Raw genomic sequence first — 18,651 nt, forward strand, 5'->3', positions numbered from 1 at the left:
GTCATTTGGAGCTTGAGCTGGTGGAGGGAGTGCAGTGAGGTACTGAGCAGAGCCTCAGGGTGGCCTCAGATGACCGCTTGTGGCAGGCCTGCCACATCAGATTGAGGTGATATGCTTCCCTGTCCAGGGGAACATACCACAGTTGCCTCTCACCTAAAGCCTCTCTCATCACCCCGGTGTGAAGTATTATCATCTGTAACATAGACAAGACGAGGGGGCCCAGTGCAGCATGTATTGAGGATTATGTGAGGTCAGATTTGGTCTCACAACTTAACTCTATGCCAACCATTGTGCTCCGAACTCTGAACCAGCCAGAGGAGATGAGTAAGCAGACCTCCAGAAAATGCGGAAAGCTGGAGAGAATTATTATGAAGGTAAAAGACAGGGGCTGAGGTAGGGAAAGAAAGGAATGGAGTTTAGAAGGGCTGCTTGGGAAAGGTGTGGCTGAGGAGGGGCTCCTTAAAGCAGGACGTAAAACCGTAAAACGTGAAAAGGAGCCAGCCAGGGTGGGATTAAACTGTAGAAAACTGGTTGTGGTGACAACTTTGAGAAATCCAAAACAATAGGTAGAAATGAAAGGCAGCTGTATACCGGGAGTGAAGACTGTCCTAACTGCCCAGTTGCACGGTGCCTGCTGACCGTGTTGGCTGGGGGCATTCCAGTGAGGACAACCGTACTTCGGCTTAAAATTCTTCAGAGGAAGGTTGGAATTCCCTGGAAATGCTTGAACTCACTCAGTCCCACTGGAGTTCTTTCAGGCACCAGGATTTTGCTTAGGCCTGGCTCATTGTAGGGGCCGGACTAGAGACTTTCCTCCAACCTCTCGTAGCACATAGACATGGCATTAGTTTATCATGAGGGAAGCATTCTCATTTGACCCTGAGAATTGGACTTGGTCCAGGTGACACCATTTTTTCGAGCAAATTCATGGTTGGTAGCACATAAAAGGAGATGGTAGTGGTGAGGTGAGCTAGACATACATCATGAAAACTGGAGCATGGGTCCTATCCTTTCTGCACTCAGGCAGTTAGTCCTTCTAGGCTCTAACATTTGCTAAAGGCTGGTACCTAGTAGAATATTTTAGAGCTCCTGCATAATTTTATTCAGATACCATGAGCCTTATGTGTCTCTGGTTAATCAGATATTCCTGGGGACAAGTCCAACCAGACCTGTTGAAAGAGCACCCAAAATTACCGCTGTTCTATTGTTTGGCAAGCAGATCTGAGTGAAAGCATTGGCTTTCCCAGATGTCTTGAATATTTTCTTGTTATCACTGCTGTTAGATAGGAATGAGTTATAGTAGAATGTCATGTGTAGATGTAAATGCAGGCGTAGGAGGGAGGTCATGGGCTGTGGTATTTTTGTCAAGACCAGTGTCTGCTTCTCTGTTTCTAAAGACAGAGCTGATGAGTGACAGACTTAGGTTGCTCAGACTTACAGATTAAGTATAGGCCAAACTATACCTTTCTTAATTTGTATTGAAGAAAACATCAGTCCTAAGGATGAGATACGTACTTTGCTGTGGCAGGAGCAGGGAAGTGACGTGGAGGAGCTGAGTGGCCTCACCAGCACGATGTGGTCTCACTTGGGATGCTGACGGAGGGCCACGGGCACTGTTTTGCTGTGTGGCTCACCTTTTGTAGAGATTGACCATATTTTCATGTATTTTTTTTTTCCTTCTGACTGCTTGCAGTTTCATTTTTGGCTAAAGCTTTAGACGAGTGGTTTTCAACCCTTGGTTCTGCATCTTCTCAGGGAAAAGGGGCAAGATTAAACCAGTGTCATAACTGCATATTATTTAATTGCCTTTTTCGCTCTTAGTCTCTCATGAGTGTACAGAGGAGCTGCCCGGGGCTGTGTAGCCTGTGAGACGGCATCTTCTCTCTGGCACTAGTGGGACATGTGCTGGTGGCCTTGAGTTTTAAAGTTCTCTTTTCTTTCTTTTTTTTTTTTTTTTTTTAAGATTTTATTTATTTATTTGACAGAGAGAAATCACAAGTAGTCGGAGAGGCAGGCAGAGAGAGAGAGAGAGGGAAGCAGGCTCCCTGCCGAGCAGAGAGCCCGATGCGGGACTCGATCCCAGGACCCTGAGATCATGACCTGAGCCGAAGGCAGCGGCTTAACCCACTGAGCCACCCAGGCGCCCTAAAGTTCTCTTTTCTTTTTAGAAAGAGAGAGGAGAGGGAGGGGCAGAAAGAGAGGAAAGAGTGACTCTGAATCAGGCTCCATGCCCAGGAAGGAGCCACACTTGGGACTCAGGCTCACGACCCGGAGGTCATGACTTGAGCTGAAATCAAGAGTTGGACACTTACTGACTTAGCACCCAGGAGCCCCTTTTGTTTTAATGTTTTCTGATAGAGTAAAGATTGATTGATGTAACCCTCATAAACACAAGCTCTTTGGGAGACTCAGTGATTTTTGATAGCATAAAGGGGTCCCTCATGAGACCCACATGTTTGAGAACCTGTTTTACACCTATGAACAGGCAGTCACTTCAGAGTGTACTTGTTTAATTCATTCAGAAGTGTTCTTGAACACCTACTGTGTGCCAGGCACTATGCTAGGCTAAACCATGACTTCTGAGTCAGCATATTATTCCAGAAAGATCTTTTGGTAAACCTTCACAAGTGCTGTGAAAGAAAAGAATGGGGTTACAAGGACAGTGAAAAGCCCCTTTTGAAGAGAAATCTAAGGAGCGGCTGGTCCTACTGGATGGGGCATGGAGCATCCCTAGGAAGAGCGAGGGGGTGTGCAGTGCTGGGTGACCCAACACCATGATTTTGGATCTTTTTATGGTTACACTTGTATTTTCTGGGAATGTGAAGCTATCTTTGCTCAGAAATCATTGCCTTCAATGTAATTTATTGAAAACCAGCTATAATTGTAATGTTCCCAGCAATAGCTGAAAGCCTACTTTGGAAGATGAGCCATGAGAAAGTCCCTTCAGTTGTTGCTTTGCCTCTAACAGTGCTGTGATATGTGGCCCTCGTTGTGCTGGGGATGTATTATTATTCCTGTGATTGTGTCTCTAAAAGGCCACCATAGAACAGAGTTCAATGTTAGCACTACTTGCTAGGCAATAAGGAGAGTCATTTATAATGGAACTCATTTGAGGATTCAGTAGTTTTATTGTACACTCTCCTCCATGAATCCTATATTGTATATATTCTATATTTACTTTCTTAATGGTCAGTTTTAATTAACTGCCATTGTGAAAGCTTGTTCTTGGCACAGCCCTTCATCAAGAGTCAACATGTGTTTATCAGAGCAGCCATAGAACTGGCCTCTCCTTCAATTGTAGCTCATTTTCGAAGTTGAATACAACTATATAAAACCAGGGGCTCTGTTTATAAGGAAGCGTTTGTTTTCACAGAGCAACTTCTGTACTAAGCGGCAAGTTTGCTGAAATGCAGTCAGCAGTCTGTATTGCAGTGTCTAAACACCAAGTTAGACTTTATTTGGCTCTATTTATATGAAGGCAGGCCTGCTGAGCTGGCAATAAGGACCAGATGATTATCTCCCAGTTTGGGAGGGCGCGAGGACGGCAGCAGTGTTTAGGAAGTACTGAGCAGTGAGGGAGTGTCAGGTAGCCTGGTAAGCACTGCTTCTAAAATGCCCCACCCCGACACCCAGACCCTGTGCCTCTGTGACGCCTGTATGCTACGAGGCGTCATTCCCAGGATATTGTGTTGTAATGAATGGAATCCCTTGAGCTCTTAAAAGCAGAGCACTTTCTCTGGCTGCTGTTAGAAAAGGACATGAGAGACCGGAAGTAAGAGTGGACCTGTGAATGAGGAGGGATCCATGGGGAAGGCAGGTGGCTCCCGACTGACGTCCTGCAGGGAACCACATCCTGCCGCTGAGCTGAATGAATGTGGAAGTGTGTTCTTCCCCAGAGCCTCCAGAACGGAGGGAGACCCTGAGCAGAGGACCCCATCACACTATGTGTCTGATTCAATGTTGGTGTGGTTTTAAGCCACTAAGTGGGTGGCACTTTGTTAGCCAGCGTTAGAAATGTCATCTGGGTGGAAACGCTGTCCTTGTGGAGGAAAGGCCTTCCCTCTCGGGCACAGCCAGAGCTCCCACCTCTGAAACCTCTGCCGGCGGTGCCGCCTGCTCTCTAGACTGTGCCATCTTCTTCTTCTTCTTCTTTTGGTGTTTTGTATTTGTAGAAATAGAATAGTGTAGTGACTTCCAAGTTATTTTGACCATGATTGTTGGTACAAAACATTTTTTACATTGAAACTCCGTTTACTCAGAAACACAACTGAAAGAAAAACAAATTCCTCCAGGAGACTTAATCCTTAGGATGTCAGATGCATTCTGACATCTTCTATTTTATTTCATTTTTAAAAATTGTAGCTCATGACTCACTAACTCAGTTTGTTCACTGGCTTTTCCAGAGTTGGAAAATCAGTACAGTTGGCTATGCTTCTGTAGTTTTATTTTACTTCTTAAACTTTTGATCACATGTTATTTAAATAATGAATTTGTGGTTAGGAAATATGTGTTCATGGTAAAAAGGGTGTAATGGTTGGGAAGGATCTCCACTGAAGTCCTTGTTCCTCATGCCCAGGGGCCCTGGTCTCCTTCCACGTTTCAGAGGAAACCGCTGTTAGGAGCCTTGCAGTGTGCACCCTTCTGTTGATGAGTAGTTTGCATGGGCCAGCACCCAGGGCATGGCTGTCCCCTCTGCCTGTCCCTCTGTGTCCCCAGCACTGGGCAGAACATACTGCTTCGCTGTATGACCACCTCGTGTTCCTTTCTCTCAGTGTATTGACTCAGTCAGCTCTGGGCCCACGGGCACTGGGGTTATGCCAGGCGATTGCTCCCCCAAACAGTGCTTTCTGAGCAAACCTGTTTGTGCATATGTGTGAGGATGAATTCTGAAAGAAGAGTTGCCAGGGCAAAGTGAATGTGCATTTGTAGTTTAGTAATTGCCAGATTGCCATCTTATGGAATTGAGCAGTTTGCTTTCACACCAGTAGTGTAGAAGGATGGATGTTTTCCCACATTTTGCCAACACAGGTATCAGGTGATATAAAAAGAAAAAAACAGGCTTTTTTCTTGTTGTTGCTGATGGTATATCTCATTGTAGTTTTAATTTGTAGTTCTCATTGTAAGAGAGGCTAAGCATCTTGTGTTTGGAGAGCCATCTAAATTGGGAAATCCTTTTCCTTTCCCATTTTTTCTGTTGAGTTTGAGGTTACTTGTAAACAGGAGCCCCACTTATCTCTTACCCTCCTTATCCAGTCGTTCTTCAAACTGCACCTGGCTTAAAAGCAAATGAACCCAACCAGACCATTTCTTGTGGCCCTGATACCTGTTGATGTAAATCAGATGGGTGAATTCACTTTTGTTGGGGGCCTGAGCCCCAGATGTTTAAAAGTAGCTTTGTCAGTAAAGGAAAAGAAGACCCACTGAGGGTTTACAGCAGAGAAGGAGGGAACGGTTGGTAGAGAGAGGGAGGTTGGGAAGTAACCTACTGGAAGGAGCAGGGAAAGGACATGATGCAAGAAGAGAGCTGGGGAAGGTCCGGCTGGTGTCCTGCAGTGAGAAAGTCCCTCTGATGTGAAATTGTTAAGTTCCCGGCATGAACGGAGAAATTACTTCATGAGTCTGTCATGATAGCCCGTTCTGTGGCAGCAAGCTCTCGCAAAAGGAAATGCCAGCTTCTACTAAAGCTGTATGGAAAGTTTTCCTTTGGTTGTTTTTGGCAGCGTTAGTAAAAGAATTTAAAATAACGAGTCTGATAGGAAGGACGACCCTCAAGTGACTTGAGTACTGACGATTGTCTAAAATTGTCATTCCTAAGAAATACAATCAACTGGGTTTAGGCCTAGATGCAATCCAGAGATTTGTTTGCATAATTGATTACGACATCTTAAGAAGAGGGGATTTTTACGAAAATTTTTTTGTATTGAGATTGCTTTACATTCCTTTACAGGACCAGAAAATCTCTTGTTTGAGAACCAACGAAGAGCTTCTGGAACACAGGGCTTTAGTTCTTTCGACACATGGGAATGTTCTCATTATGAACATTTACACTTACTTTTATCAGCAACATTCCTGTGTGGTCTGATCTTGTAGAAGAGAGAGGGTTCTCTCCTTTTCCCTTAAGGCAGACTGCTTAAGGCAACTACCTGCTGACTCATAGCCTCCCCCATGCCACCCGGCTGCTCTCCTCAGGATGAGCGGGAGAGCTGTTTAGTGCTTCAGGCCTCTGAGAGGGGCCTAGTGTTCCCTGACCTATCTTGACCTCCCCAGTTGGACCCTGGCACTGTATTTGAACTGTATATCTAGGCTACATTTTGTTCTTGCTGTTAATGATCAATCCAGTCTTTTAAATCCTCATCGGTAGGTTGATAGATTTTACTCAACTTGGTACCAGCAGCAAGTTAAGCTCTTTAAAATTGTTCATGCTGTGCTTTGGTGATCATTTGACATGTAGACTGGTCCTGAACTTCAACATGGGCTCCTCTTTAACTGGAAACAGCAGGAGCCTCTTATGAGATCTGTGATGGCCCCACAAATCTTGCTTGTTTTCTCATTCTTATTGGAGAAGGAGTCTGCCAGGGTAAGAAATTTCTTGGTTTGTGTGTCTGTCTGTCTGCATTTATTTATTTATAAAGATTTCATTTATTGAGATAATGGGAGAGAGAGAGAGAGAGATATGAGCGGGGGGGGGGGTAGAAGGAGATACAGACTCCCTGCTAAGCAGGGAGCCCCATGTGGAATTTGATCCCAGGACCCTGGGATCATGACCTGAGCTGAAGGCAGATGCTTTACTGAGACACCCAGGTGCCCTTGTTGGTTTGTGTTTATATCAAACAACAGAAAATAGATTTTTAAAATTTTCTTGAAACCTCGTGATCTAATGAGAAGAGAAAATTTTTCTCTATAACTGGGAGGCTTGTTGAGGCTTGGACATTACCTGTTGAAGGTGTCTCGTGGTATTTTTGTGGGATTAGATAGCATGAAATGAGGACAGGGACACAGAGAGGGGATGCTGAGACTATTCCTTTTTCCTGAATAAGCAGATCATGGACTTAGGACTGCTGCCACCAATTCACAGGCATGATGCTTTGCTGCAAGTACACAGGTGACTGTGTGGGTTCCCAGGGGTCCGCCTGAGACATGGAATCCATGGGGAAGTGATCCCAGCTCCTGCTGTGGGTGTGGATCATCTCCCTGCTTCCTCAGTGCAGGCTTTGTTCTGCCCTGAGGCTCTTCCCTCCTGCCTCCAAGCACTCCCTTGTTTTGGGGCCCGTGATGATGCTCTCACAACCCCAGACTTCCCTTTTTGACCTGGGTCACTTGAACTCAGGACAGGAGTGAGAAGCCATTTTCTTTTGATTTCAGCTTCCCATCTGAGACCTGCCTCTTCCCAGGACACTGAATATTTTCCACATTCAGTTAGAACATGTAGGTTCTTTAGTGACTCAGCAGCTGTGCTAGTTGAGTACTACTGCATGGTTTTAGCACACACATGCAGTGTGATATCATGTAACTTCTTGGGCCAAGTTTCAGGTTGAGCTGGATTTAAAGTGATGTTTAGTTCTTCTGCTGGGGAACGGGAAGAGTGGTCCACTGAAGCCCTCAATCTGACTGCCGGGCCTGGCTCTCTCTTGACGTGGGTGCATTTACTGGGGAGGGCCGATGGAGAGAGCTTCTGGACAGTGGTGCTGCTGGCTTGGTGGCTGGTCCATGGCAGGGGTCCTGTAGCTTCAGTGCCAGGATGAGGGTGTGGCCCTGGGGGATGGCGCTTAGTGAGACCGGGGTGTTTTCCTCAGCAGGGGAATTGTGGGGCTCCCTCGAATGAAGGAGAAAGGCCGAAGGCCACTTGGGGAGGCCTGGGGAAGGTAGGGTGGGGAAGGTAGGGAGGTAATGTGGGCTTGCTCTTAGTACTGATTTCATGCGGCTGTTCACGTTGTATGGGGCAGATAGGGTGACTGTGTTAGGAGGGAGGAATGCATTTATGTGAATGCACAGGGTGCTCCGAGGGCCGTGGGAACTCAGGAATGTGCTCTAGAGAAGGCTTATTAGCAAGGAGTCTGCAGAGGGAGGCTCAGGTACACTCTTCCTGTTTCTTTCCACTGTGGTGCTCCTTCACCCTCCTAGAGCTCCTTTCTCATTTTGGCTTGTTTATCAACCCTCAGGGCCCTTGCTCTAGGTCGTGACACATTCTTTCAAATTTAAATTTTCTTGGTTCTTTTTCTTAACTCCCAATCCCATGATTAGAACTCTGGGGAACCTTCTGTGCTCACCCCCATCCTGGGCCCCAGGTTGAGTTACGGATTGATGGCCCTGTGATCAACTAGTTTCCCTTCTGTGTAAAGAAATCCGGTGGGTAGCAAGGTTTCCTGGACCCAGTGTGAGGTGAGTAGTAGTAGTAATCAGCCACCCTGATTAGGATTACCCCCGGAACCAGGTTAAAGAGTGCCAGGTGGGGAAGGTAAGCGCTGGCAGAGATGGCCCCTCATATTTCTTTTGCATTTGCACATACCGTCTCATACTTGGTTTCCTCCTTTCTCCCTTCCTCCTTTCCCTTCCCTTCCCCTTCCCCTTCCTTCCTTCCTTCCTTCCTTCTTTCCTTCTTGTAGGCTTCTGGTGTGGGGCTTGAACTTAGAGGACCCGACCCTGAGATCAAGAGTTGCACGCTCTTCCAACTGAGCCAGCCAGACATCGCCCCCCTGTCTAGTACTTGATATCTTGACTATGTATGAACTAATTAAATTTAGATGTTCAGTAAATAAGGATCACTGAATCTGCAGGAGGTTGGTGTTGCCGCTTTAGAGTCTCAGATAGTTCTTGGCTACGCTTTAACCCACACAGAACAAAAGAGTCCTGTTTGATTTGTCTCACCTCCGCACATCAGGACCTTAAATATGTATTACTCAGCAAGCAGTTGGAAATAGCAGGTGTTCTTAGATTCTCTGTCCATTGCCCTCCAGAAGGAGGTGGTGTTCACCGTCCCCTTTGCTCTTTCCTCTGAAATTGACCGGGGGTGTGTCGTTGCAGGCTGGGGGTTCTTCGTTGGCGTCGGCTCCGGTGTCCACCTTCCCTCGCTCTTCTGTCACGCCGTCCAATCAGGACATCTGCAGGTAACACTCTGCTTCACATGCTGGAGTGGTTCATGTGACATCCCGGAAATAAGCATTAGTGTCTGCAGGTTCTCGATTTTCCATTTGCTCGGTCAGTATACCTTTGCTGTAAACAGCTGGCTCAGTTTTCTGTGCTGTTTGCTCCCCAGGTTCCCACCCAAGTCTCATTTCTTCCCTTCGATGTCTGTTCTCCTTTAAGATTGTTTTTACTTTCTGTGCTTTTATTCCACTGTTCTCTGCATGCAGTTCCAGGGCAGTGTGTTCTGAGTGTTGTCACCACAGTCCCGTGCAGTCTGCTGTTGTCTTGAAAGCTCCTCCAGGCCCGAGTTCTCTGACACAAGGGCTCACTGTGACAGTTATCTGTAAAGACACATTGTCTAAGAGAAATTCCTGTGGTTCCGAATGGGCCCAGGCCTTGAAGCCTGCTGACAATACCAAAGCCAGAAGAACGCTAAAGTTCTCAAAATCCCTAAACGATGTGGGTGAGAAGGCCCAGGATACTGTGGAAAGTTTTGACTACGTGGAGAGAACTTGCTCCGAAGGGAAATTGATCCTCCCTCCAGATCCGGGTCTGAGAATTAACAGGTTCCATCAGAAGGAAAAAAGAGCACTGCATCACAAACCTCTTGGCAATTCCAAACATTCTTGTGTTTCCTCCCTTTCTGCCCATCGGTCAACTGCCTCAGAGGTGGATGCTGGCAAGGGGGGCATGCATGTCCCTCTTTTGGAAGAGAAAGCGGATGGCGATGCTGTGTCCCGGGGCCGGCGACTGCTCCAGTACCTGTTCTCGCTCTCACACGGCTCGAGTGCCAGCAGCCTGCACAGGTTCCAGGAGCTGGAGAGCCGTGCCGCCCACCTGCACACCACCAAGTCCTCTAGCGGGCTGGCAGGGAGCACGGGCTTCTACTCTGATGAAATGGGAGACGACGATGTCTTTGAGGACAGCACATCTGCAAAATGGAAGAGCAAGGTCCTGCGGGCGCCCCTCTGCTCAGTGGAGAAGGACAGTGACCTGGATTGTCCTTCTCCCCCCTCTGAAAAATGCCCCCCCATCTCTCCTGTGTCCACGTCAGGGGATGCCTGCAGGTTGGTTTGCCAAGAACCAGTGTTCTGGCCAGCTCTGCTCCCCATACCTCGGTGGCCTCATCTTGCTTTAATATGTGAAGTTTCAGGAAAATGAAGTTATGGGCGGTAGGTAGACGATTATGGGTTGATAGCTTCCTCCAGAAGAGTGGAGTATTGGTGTCATTTGACAAATTTTTATGAGCTGGGTCCCAAATAGTTTCACAGATGACAAAAGAGGAAGAAGCTACACATATTAAAGGCCAAGCTGACTCTTCTCAACCAAAAATAAGTAGACTTTGCTTAAGGAAGAGAGAAAATAGTTATTTCCAGTTTGCCAGCTCGAGGATCTAGTTGTTAAGCACTGGCTGCCCCTTCCAACCTCATTTTTACCCTTTGTTCCAATTGCAACACAGTGTGAATGGGAAGAGGCCAGCCTTCTACAGTACCTTCCTTCCTTCTTTTTAACTCGGATGTGGCCACCTCTGCCTGGGTCCTGCTTCCACTTCCCACCTTTGTCTTCCTGTGTGCCGCATCCTTGTCTGGCCTCTAGAATCTTTAAGAATCTGCTTTTGGTCACCACGCTCATGCTTTCCCTCTTCCAACCTTTCCTTGGGCGCCCCTTCCGGGCCAGCTGTTACCATTTCTAACAGTTGGATCAGAAACTCCTCTCACAGAAACAGAGAGCTGCGAGCATGGCCAGGGCTGGGGCCCAGCTCCTGTCAGGCCAGGTATCCCTACCTGTTCTTCAGCAGCTGGAACAGACCCTTCTGTGTCTCAAAAGTCTCTTAAGTTCCTTGAGGTTAGTGCTATGTCCTCTTGCATGTACTCTTAGAAATCATGAATGATTTAAAATTCTCACGTCCTCAAAAATGATTTTAAATTCTTGTGTCTTCAAAAAAGAAATGGCACCTTCTAATGGGGTTTATAGGTCCAGGAGAGGTCCTGTGTTTTTGCTGTATACTGTCTGTGGGAGTGTGGTGTGCGAAGGTGACGTCTGTGATTACCGTCAAAAAACAAATTCATCATCTTTTTAAGTCATTGGTATTTTTGGAAAGTAGAGTGCTGGTTCCATTTTACATGGAAATTTTTCTTCTAATTGTTTTAACATGTTGTGAAGGATGCTTCCATGTTGCCTTAAATTTGGCTTTCGGTGAAGTTCTTAAATCTTACCAAAAATGACTGCTTTGTCATTTTTTATATTGTTTTTCCCTCTCTGATGCCAAATGCCATCCAGACTTTCCATATTGGTGCAGTAAGCTAGAAGTTTCTAGTTTGTAGTCACTGTCCACATCCGTGTTTGTGTGTTTTGTGCCTGTGGTCCTTTCTGTGATGTTTGTTGTTGAAAGTTTTCACTAGGGGACCAACCCTCCCCTGGAGCGTCCTCTTCTCTGGCACGCGGGTCTCCTGGTAACGCCTGGCTCTCCTCTCCCCGCAGGATCTGCCACTGTGAGGGGGACGACGAGAGCCCTCTGATCACCCCCTGCCGCTGCACGGGGAGCCTGCACTTCGTGCATCAGACGTGCCTGCAGCAGTGGATCAAGAGCTCGGACACGCGCTGCTGTGAGCTCTGCAAGTACGAGTTCATCATGGAGGTCAAGCTGAAGCCTCTGAGAAAGGTACACGGCAGGACACCTTTGGAGGTGCCCTTGCCTCACTGAAATGAGGGCCCGGGCAGAGTCAGCACCTCGGCGGGGGCGAAGCCTTGGACTCCTCTGTCGGAAGTGGGTGCTGGCGCGTGCATTCCTGCTACGGGCGTCATCCTTTCCAGGTCTTCTTTCCTGCTCCTTCCTCTGGGGAAGAAGCTCTTTCTAACCCTTCGGTCCTAACGTGTTTTTCCGTCAAACTAAGACTGCTTTCTTGTCTGTGTCAGTCATGTGGCCATTGATCACAGACTGTTTTGTGACATCTTAGCATTTAATTTTATATGTATTAACTGTTCGTGTCTTGTCTCTGATTAGGACTGTATATTACTAAACATTAGTATCTCTCTTCTGTGCAGAGCACATAGTTACTTGTTCGGTACCTGTGATAAGTATTTGCCAGTCAGTAAGGGGAGGGTGGGTGGGAAAAGAAAGGAACCGCAGGCCTTAGGGGCAACGCGACTCTCTCTGGGCCCCATGTCATGGCTCCCTCTGCACGGAGCCTCGTTTGACTTGTGCCTCCTGTGAAAATGGTTTAATGTGTTTGTTTATATGCCCAGCACGTGAGGTTTTATTTGGAAGAGTAAGACTTGTTCTTATCTCAGGATTTTGGAATGTGTATTCGAGGACAATCACACAGTCAAATCACAACACATGACTTAGCCAAGTGAAGTCTAGATTAAGTGGCACAGAGCATGTCAGACATTCAGAGGAGGAAGTACAGGCTATAGGCTGGAGCCTTGGGGAGGTGGAATGGAGGTTGTGTCACAGAATGTTTGGGTGTTAAAGCCGTTTCTGAAGGATCAGTAGGATTTGAAGTTAAGTGAAAGGAGTTTAGAGAGGTCCGGTTGTGTAGAGAAGCATACACCAAAACAGTGTGTGTGAGCATTGCGGGGCAGTGTGGAAGGCTTGGACTGAGTGTATCTTAGGAAATAGTAGGAGATCAGGGAGCAGGAGGGATTTTAGGAGGAAAGCCAAAAGAAGATACTATATAAAACCATAGCAGAAAGCATTCACGCTTTTGGAGAAGGCAGATGTAAACTACTTGAAGAATGTTTTGCCCCATGGAGACCATGTGATTTATTGGGTACCTACTCTGCGCTGGCCTCTCAAGTGGGCCTGTAGCACTTTGACCGATGTAGATAATCCATGAGACTCTGTTCTCAGCTTGTCCTGCACAGATCTCTCTGGAGAGATGCAATGACTAGGGCTGGCCAAGGATATGTAGAGTGTTCACACTTTGTTCTTTTTCTCTACCCTTGTGTTTTCTTCTGATTTGGAAAGCAGTAAATGAAAAAGAAAATCTGGCTCTTTGGAGTAAGTTAATGAGCTCCTAGAGGAGATGGGACTGGCAGAGCCTGCTTATACCAGGAACTCTTAGCATCGGTTTCAAGCTGTTGCTGCCAAAGTAGCAAAGGACCAAAGAGTGAGCGCCTCCCGCCATCACCTTCACGATGTAGTGTGACCCATCTGCTAGTGTGTCGTGGTGTCATCAGCCCTCCTCCCCTTGCCCACACCAGTCAGCGAGGCAGGGAGGTCTCGTGTGTGCCACCTGGGTCGGGGGCCAACATGCTGTTTTCATCAGGATTGAAACCATAGAGGCCTTCAGCTAGCCATGGGCTGTCTGCCTGCAAGAATAAGCAGACAGGAGGATTGATACCTGGTTATGGTTCATAGCTCATCTTGATCCCAGCTTCTTTTCATTGCATGAAAAGTTGGCTGTCGACAGAATACCAGTGCCTGGTACCTGGTTGGTTTAAGGAGAATGACGTTTGGTATTTGGGAAAATTCATGAAGTCTGGGGAAAGGGGAGGGGCAAAAAAGCCAATCTTACCCATCTACAATGCTCTCACCCCCATTGTTGCCCTTTCCATTGGGGTCCTGCACCTCATGCTCTGTGTGTGGTCTTTCCAGTGGGAGAGGTTGCAGATGACGGCCAGTGAGCGCAGGAAGATCATGTGCTCGGTGACGTTCCATGTCATCGCCATCACCTGCGTGGTCTGGTCCTTGTATGTGCTCATTGACCGTACCACCGAGGAGATCAAACACGGACAGGCAACAGGTATGTATGTGCTCAGGGTGAAAGATGAGGGCAGCGTAGACATCCTGGATAACACACAGGGGTTCTAGGATTGGGGCATCGTTCCAGATCGGTTTTTAAGTCAGGCTTCAAATATCTGGAATTCTGGAGTGGGGGCATCAGTTAAGAGGCACCAAGCATCCTTTTTGGATGTTTCTCTTGCTGTGGTGAGCACTTCTTTAAAAACCCAGTCAGAAGAGATCAATCAGGGAGAAGAGAAAGAGAGAGTCTCCTGGAAGAGCAGCAGGATAAGAGAATGGACACCCTCTGCCTCCCCACTTAAGATGAAACAGGATTTGATGAGTAAAGATTCCATTGGTTATGTGAAGGTCAGAAGTTGTGTTTTATTTACTTCAGGTCTTAAATTAGTCTGTGGATAGGCTAACCAGGTTTTTCCCCTTCCAGGAATCCTAGAGTGGCCCTTTTGGACTAAACTGGTGGTTGTGGCCATCGGCTTTACCGGCGGACTTCTTTTTATGTACGTTCAGTGCAAAGTGTACGTGCAATTATGGAAGAGACTCAAGGCTTATAACAGAGTAATCTATGTTCAGAACTGTCCAGAAACAAGCAAAAAGAATATTTTTGAAAAGTCTGCGCTAGCAGAAGCCAACTTTGAAAATAAAGATGGACGTGGAATCTGTCATTCTGACACAAACTCTTCTTGTTGGACAGAACCTGAAGACACTGGAACAGAAATCATTCATGTCTGATTTTGTGGAGGAGTAGTTTTCCTAGGCATCGAAGAACAGCTGAAGGAAATTGTTTACTGCCAATTGTGTACCTTTTCTTATGTCCTTTAATAGCATAGACCGGGCAGGTGACTGTTTTAATGGCTTCTCTTTTTCTAAACCCTCCTTAGTGAATCTTCTGGAAAGCCCTCACGTTGGCTGTGCATGGCCGGGTTCCACTTCTGCCAGCATTTGCATGGGAAGGGAGGTCCCTGTGATGCTCTATGATGGGTTGCTGGCTGTTCTGGCCCGTGAGCAGAATGAGAGAATAAAATGCCAAACCCAAGGGAAGAGCAGGAGCAGGGTGGCACCCTGGCCTCGAAGCCTGGCCTCTCCCGGTTGGCAGCAGTCCCTACCCGGGCACAGAGTGTTTGGGAATGTCTAGCCATGATGAGACGATTTCCCTCCTCCCTGAGAAGAGCGTGGGGAGCTGAGCCCCTCTGCCAGGGCTGCCACTGACCGTTTTCCTGAGCAGACGGGGCTGTAGTGCTCTCTGCATGGTGGCGAGTGATTCACTAAGCAAACAGCACTTTACAAAAAGAGAATCTTTATTTTGTAATATGTGTGCCCAGTGGGATTGACATTTAAAAGAACATCTCATTTAGAAGCCTTCCTTTCATTATCTCTTTTACATTATAATAGATCTAAAACCCTCTTTGCCTTATATATTCTAAGAAACCTGACATCTACTCTGTGTCCATAAAAGGGACTTGTGGCTCTAAAGCAAGGACAAACAGATTGGAGGCATTTTCCTGACATTTCATGGGAATTAGTGGATGCCGCATGGCAATTTGAGCCTAATTCTTGTGGTTTCAAGCCTATTTTATGACAAGTGTTTATGTCACTGGCCTTCCCCAAACATTTCTTTTTGGTCAACTTTGAAAAAGAAGGTTTTGTGAGATCTAAACGAAAGGAAGCAAGCGAGTAATTAGAACAAAACTGAATATTTAGAAACGACTCCTTTCCAGACAAACCTCTCCAGTTTGTGAGGCTTCACTGAATGAGTAAGTGTGCACTGCCCTGGTCTGGGGCACGGCCCCAGGGGGTGCTCCTTGGGTGCCTGCCACCTTGGACGGCTTCTGCTTCGGGGGAGATTCTGTGGATCGCTGGCCCAGGCAGAGAGACAGACGGGCTGGCTCTGGGACGAAGGCCAGGAGTGAGCAGCAAACTGCCATGGCCCATGGTCACTGCCCCCAGCCATACCTCTACCCATTTATCGCCTTAACTGGACTGCACAGAGAGGATTCTTGTGATCAGTTCGTTCTGTCATCAGGGATTATTTCCTGTACCATTTTCATAAGACAAAACCAAAATCACTACCATCAAATGGCCTTTGTCCCTTTAAAAAGTCTGCTTAAAATTCTGTTTTTAAAAAATGAGTTTTACTTCACCAGGAAAATAGGAGTCAACTCCAGGAAAACAGGCCAGGAGGGTCTGCAGTGTAACACAAGCGTGCCCGGGTACTTACTTTCCAGGCGACTCTGCATGTGTAAGCCTCCTCTGAGGGGAAGGGTGCCCAGGGGTCCTGCCCTCAGTCCCCTGAACCTTAGCTGACTCTGCTGTCCTGCTAAGAGGATGAAGCAAACACAAGACGATCCCTTTGCCTTTCAGAGTGGAAGTGCTCTGGTTTGTTTTGAAAGCCTGGAGGAGGCTGAAGTGCAACTAAGCTCTGGGGGAGGGTAGCTTTGTCCTGCCTCTCTTCCCATCCTGTGTGTCATTTGTTGGCATCACGGACCCTGGTCTAAGGAGCTGCCCATTGTGGCCTTCCTCCGGCCATCCCCTGAAAAATAGGTCAGCCTGCTCGCTCTCTCCGCCTCCCAGGCCGCGTCCAGTCCGTGCCCGTGTTCACTGTGCCCCAAAGTGCAATTACCCACACCCCGTCTCAGCCTGGGGATGGCCGGTAGCTACACAGTATCTCCACTCAGGGGAGCTGAGTCCTGGGCTGGCCCTACCTGTGCCCCTTAGGAGCTGCCCAGGGAAGGCCCCTTGTCCCTGCCCTCTTACAGCAGATGAGCAGTCCTGTGAAGACTGGGATTGATTTTTAAGTGGGATTCCTTCTCCTGTCCCTGATGGAACCCCTTGCACTGAACTTGAAAGTCACTAGATTTCTCGCAGAGAGGAAGGTGTGCTTAGGTAGGGACAGCCTCTGGGCAGCCCACCTGTCATGGCTGGCACCCCCTATGGCAGAGGTGCCTTTATAACCCATGACTGCTGTGTTGCTCCCGTGCCTGACCAAATTCTCATGTGAAACCCTCACTTCATTTCAGGAAGGCCTAATACCATCTCATCACCTCCACCAAGATCCTAAAAAAAAGCCTTCTGCCTGGGGACGGTCCATCCCACATCTTTCTTTCCTCACCTGGGATGGCACACACATGCTCCCTTGCCTTTTTCTTTTCTCGTAGGTTCTAGTTGAGCACCTCTGACTCCATTCTCAGTCTCTGCTCTAATCACTAACCCCCAGAGATGGACCCTGGAGGCCCAAGCTCTGGAAAGGTGGTGCTCTGCTGCCATCTAGTGGGCGCAGCGGATCTGCCGGGGGTTCCTTTAGTCGTAGCACCTTGCCTTCGAGTTTTTTTGAGGGGGGGGGTATTTATTCCCCAGTTTCCCCTTATTCTGCACCTGGCTTTGGTGGGCGGACAACAGTTGGCTGAACCAGAAATGTGGGATGAGCTGGTGGTCTCAGGGCCTGGAGGCTGGTACTTGGGGGGCCAGGCCAGGAGGAGAAGGAAGTGGCTTCCTGGGTGTTGCCAGTCAGCCCTCTCTGATTTGGCCTCGGTTCCCTCAAAAGTTGGCCTGAGCACTTCCAACTTTGGCTGCCAGCAGGAACTTAGTTTTTGCGCCAGAGTGGATTTTAAGAAATTCTAGAAACTATCAAAGGCCTCTTCCATCTCCTCCTTGTCTGCCTCATTCCACTCTTTTCAGTCTTATGGGTCTGCTCTTCAGCCTTGCTGGTGTGCCCCACCTGATTGCAGACATGCAGGCCACAGGCAGTGGGCCAGTTCCAGAGCCTCAGGTAGGGCCTGCACAGCTGGGGCTGCTGCTGCCGCCCAGTGGGTTGGCTGCAGGGCTGGAGGGGCCCTGGGAACCCACAGGGCCAGGAGCCGTGATGCTGTGCATTTGGCCCGAAGCAAAGACACTTTCTGAATACTTTCCCTTTTGAATCTGATTTGAAATATGCAGCTTCCCTCTCCAGCCCAAGGAAGGACGGGAACACAGGGAAGTAAAAGCATTTATCTTTGTTTTGGACATAATTAAGTTGTGCAGCTCTTCACCTATTTACAGGCAATGTTTATAGAAAGCTGATTGTTAATAAAAACCAAATTTACACTGGCATGTGTGGTGTAGTTTCTAAAAGACACTTCACATTGGAAGATTTTCTTAACTTGTGAAGTTTCTAGTTATCTGAATGTCTGATTTTGTATCCTTTTGAGTATGTTCACTGTTTCTCAGTATTACTTGAATCATTCTCTAGGGGGCTTGTTTGTGTTATACATGGGGGTCTAATTGCAGCAATAAAGCATCTCTTTACAAAGGGATTTTTGCCATGCAAGTGTTTTCCTGCAAGAAGGCTGGGAACGTCGGCGGGCATTGCAGTGGTTCTCACTCCCCTTTCCCTGGTCCTCTGACTTGCACGTTGGGGAAGAAAATCATGCAACCTCTGGAGGTATCTGTTTTCCTAGGCAGGGGGGATGGCTCCCCGAGACACTGGTGGTTGGTTGGTGGGGAGGGGTTGGGTTCCGGAGAGTGTGCGGGCACGGGAGTGAAGACAGAAGTAGCTCACACAGCTGTGCTTGCTTCAAACATCCAGGCTCTACTTGGACTCTGTGCCCTGCGAGAAGCCAGATTCAAGTTCAGGGTGTGTCTGGCGATGGGACCATGGAGCAGGTGATTATTGCCTAATTCCCCTTGTCTGTTGGAAAACTTACTGAGCCAGCACCTTGCTGAATAGGAGAATCAGGGAGGTTCTGGCCATAGCTCAGCCTGGCTGTATCTCCCAGTCTCTGATGGGGCCTCCCTGAGTCATGGTGGTG

At 47.8% G+C, this 18,651-nt stretch overlaps 1 protein-coding gene across 2 annotated transcripts in view; it reads left to right on the forward strand.

Moving 5' to 3' along the window:
• The window catches only part of MARCHF8 (membrane associated ring-CH-type finger 8), a 128,784-nt gene extending 110,628 nt beyond the window's left edge, over positions 1-18,156 (forward strand). Inside the window, exons 4-8 of one of the 2 annotated variants that reach the window (XM_059398020.1) lie at positions 9,022-9,104; positions 9,351-10,190; positions 11,605-11,785; positions 13,724-13,871; positions 14,295-18,156. In XM_059398020.1, the coding sequence (XP_059254003.1) occupies positions 9,022-9,104; positions 9,351-10,190; positions 11,605-11,785; positions 13,724-13,871; positions 14,295-14,599 (1,557 nt within the window). In that variant the 3' untranslated portion in view covers positions 14,600-18,156. The remainder of the gene's footprint in view (positions 1-9,021; positions 9,105-9,350; positions 10,191-11,604; positions 11,786-13,723; positions 13,872-14,294) is intronic. The other variant, XM_059398021.1, reaches the window with a different exon arrangement.
• The last annotated feature ends 495 nt before the right edge of the window (positions 18,157-18,651 follow it).

The sequence above is a fragment of the Mustela nigripes genome, chromosome 4, assembly GCF_022355385.1.
Source record: "Mustela nigripes isolate SB6536 chromosome 4, MUSNIG.SB6536, whole genome shotgun sequence".
Lineage (NCBI taxonomy): Eukaryota > Metazoa > Chordata > Mammalia > Carnivora > Mustelidae > Mustela > Mustela nigripes.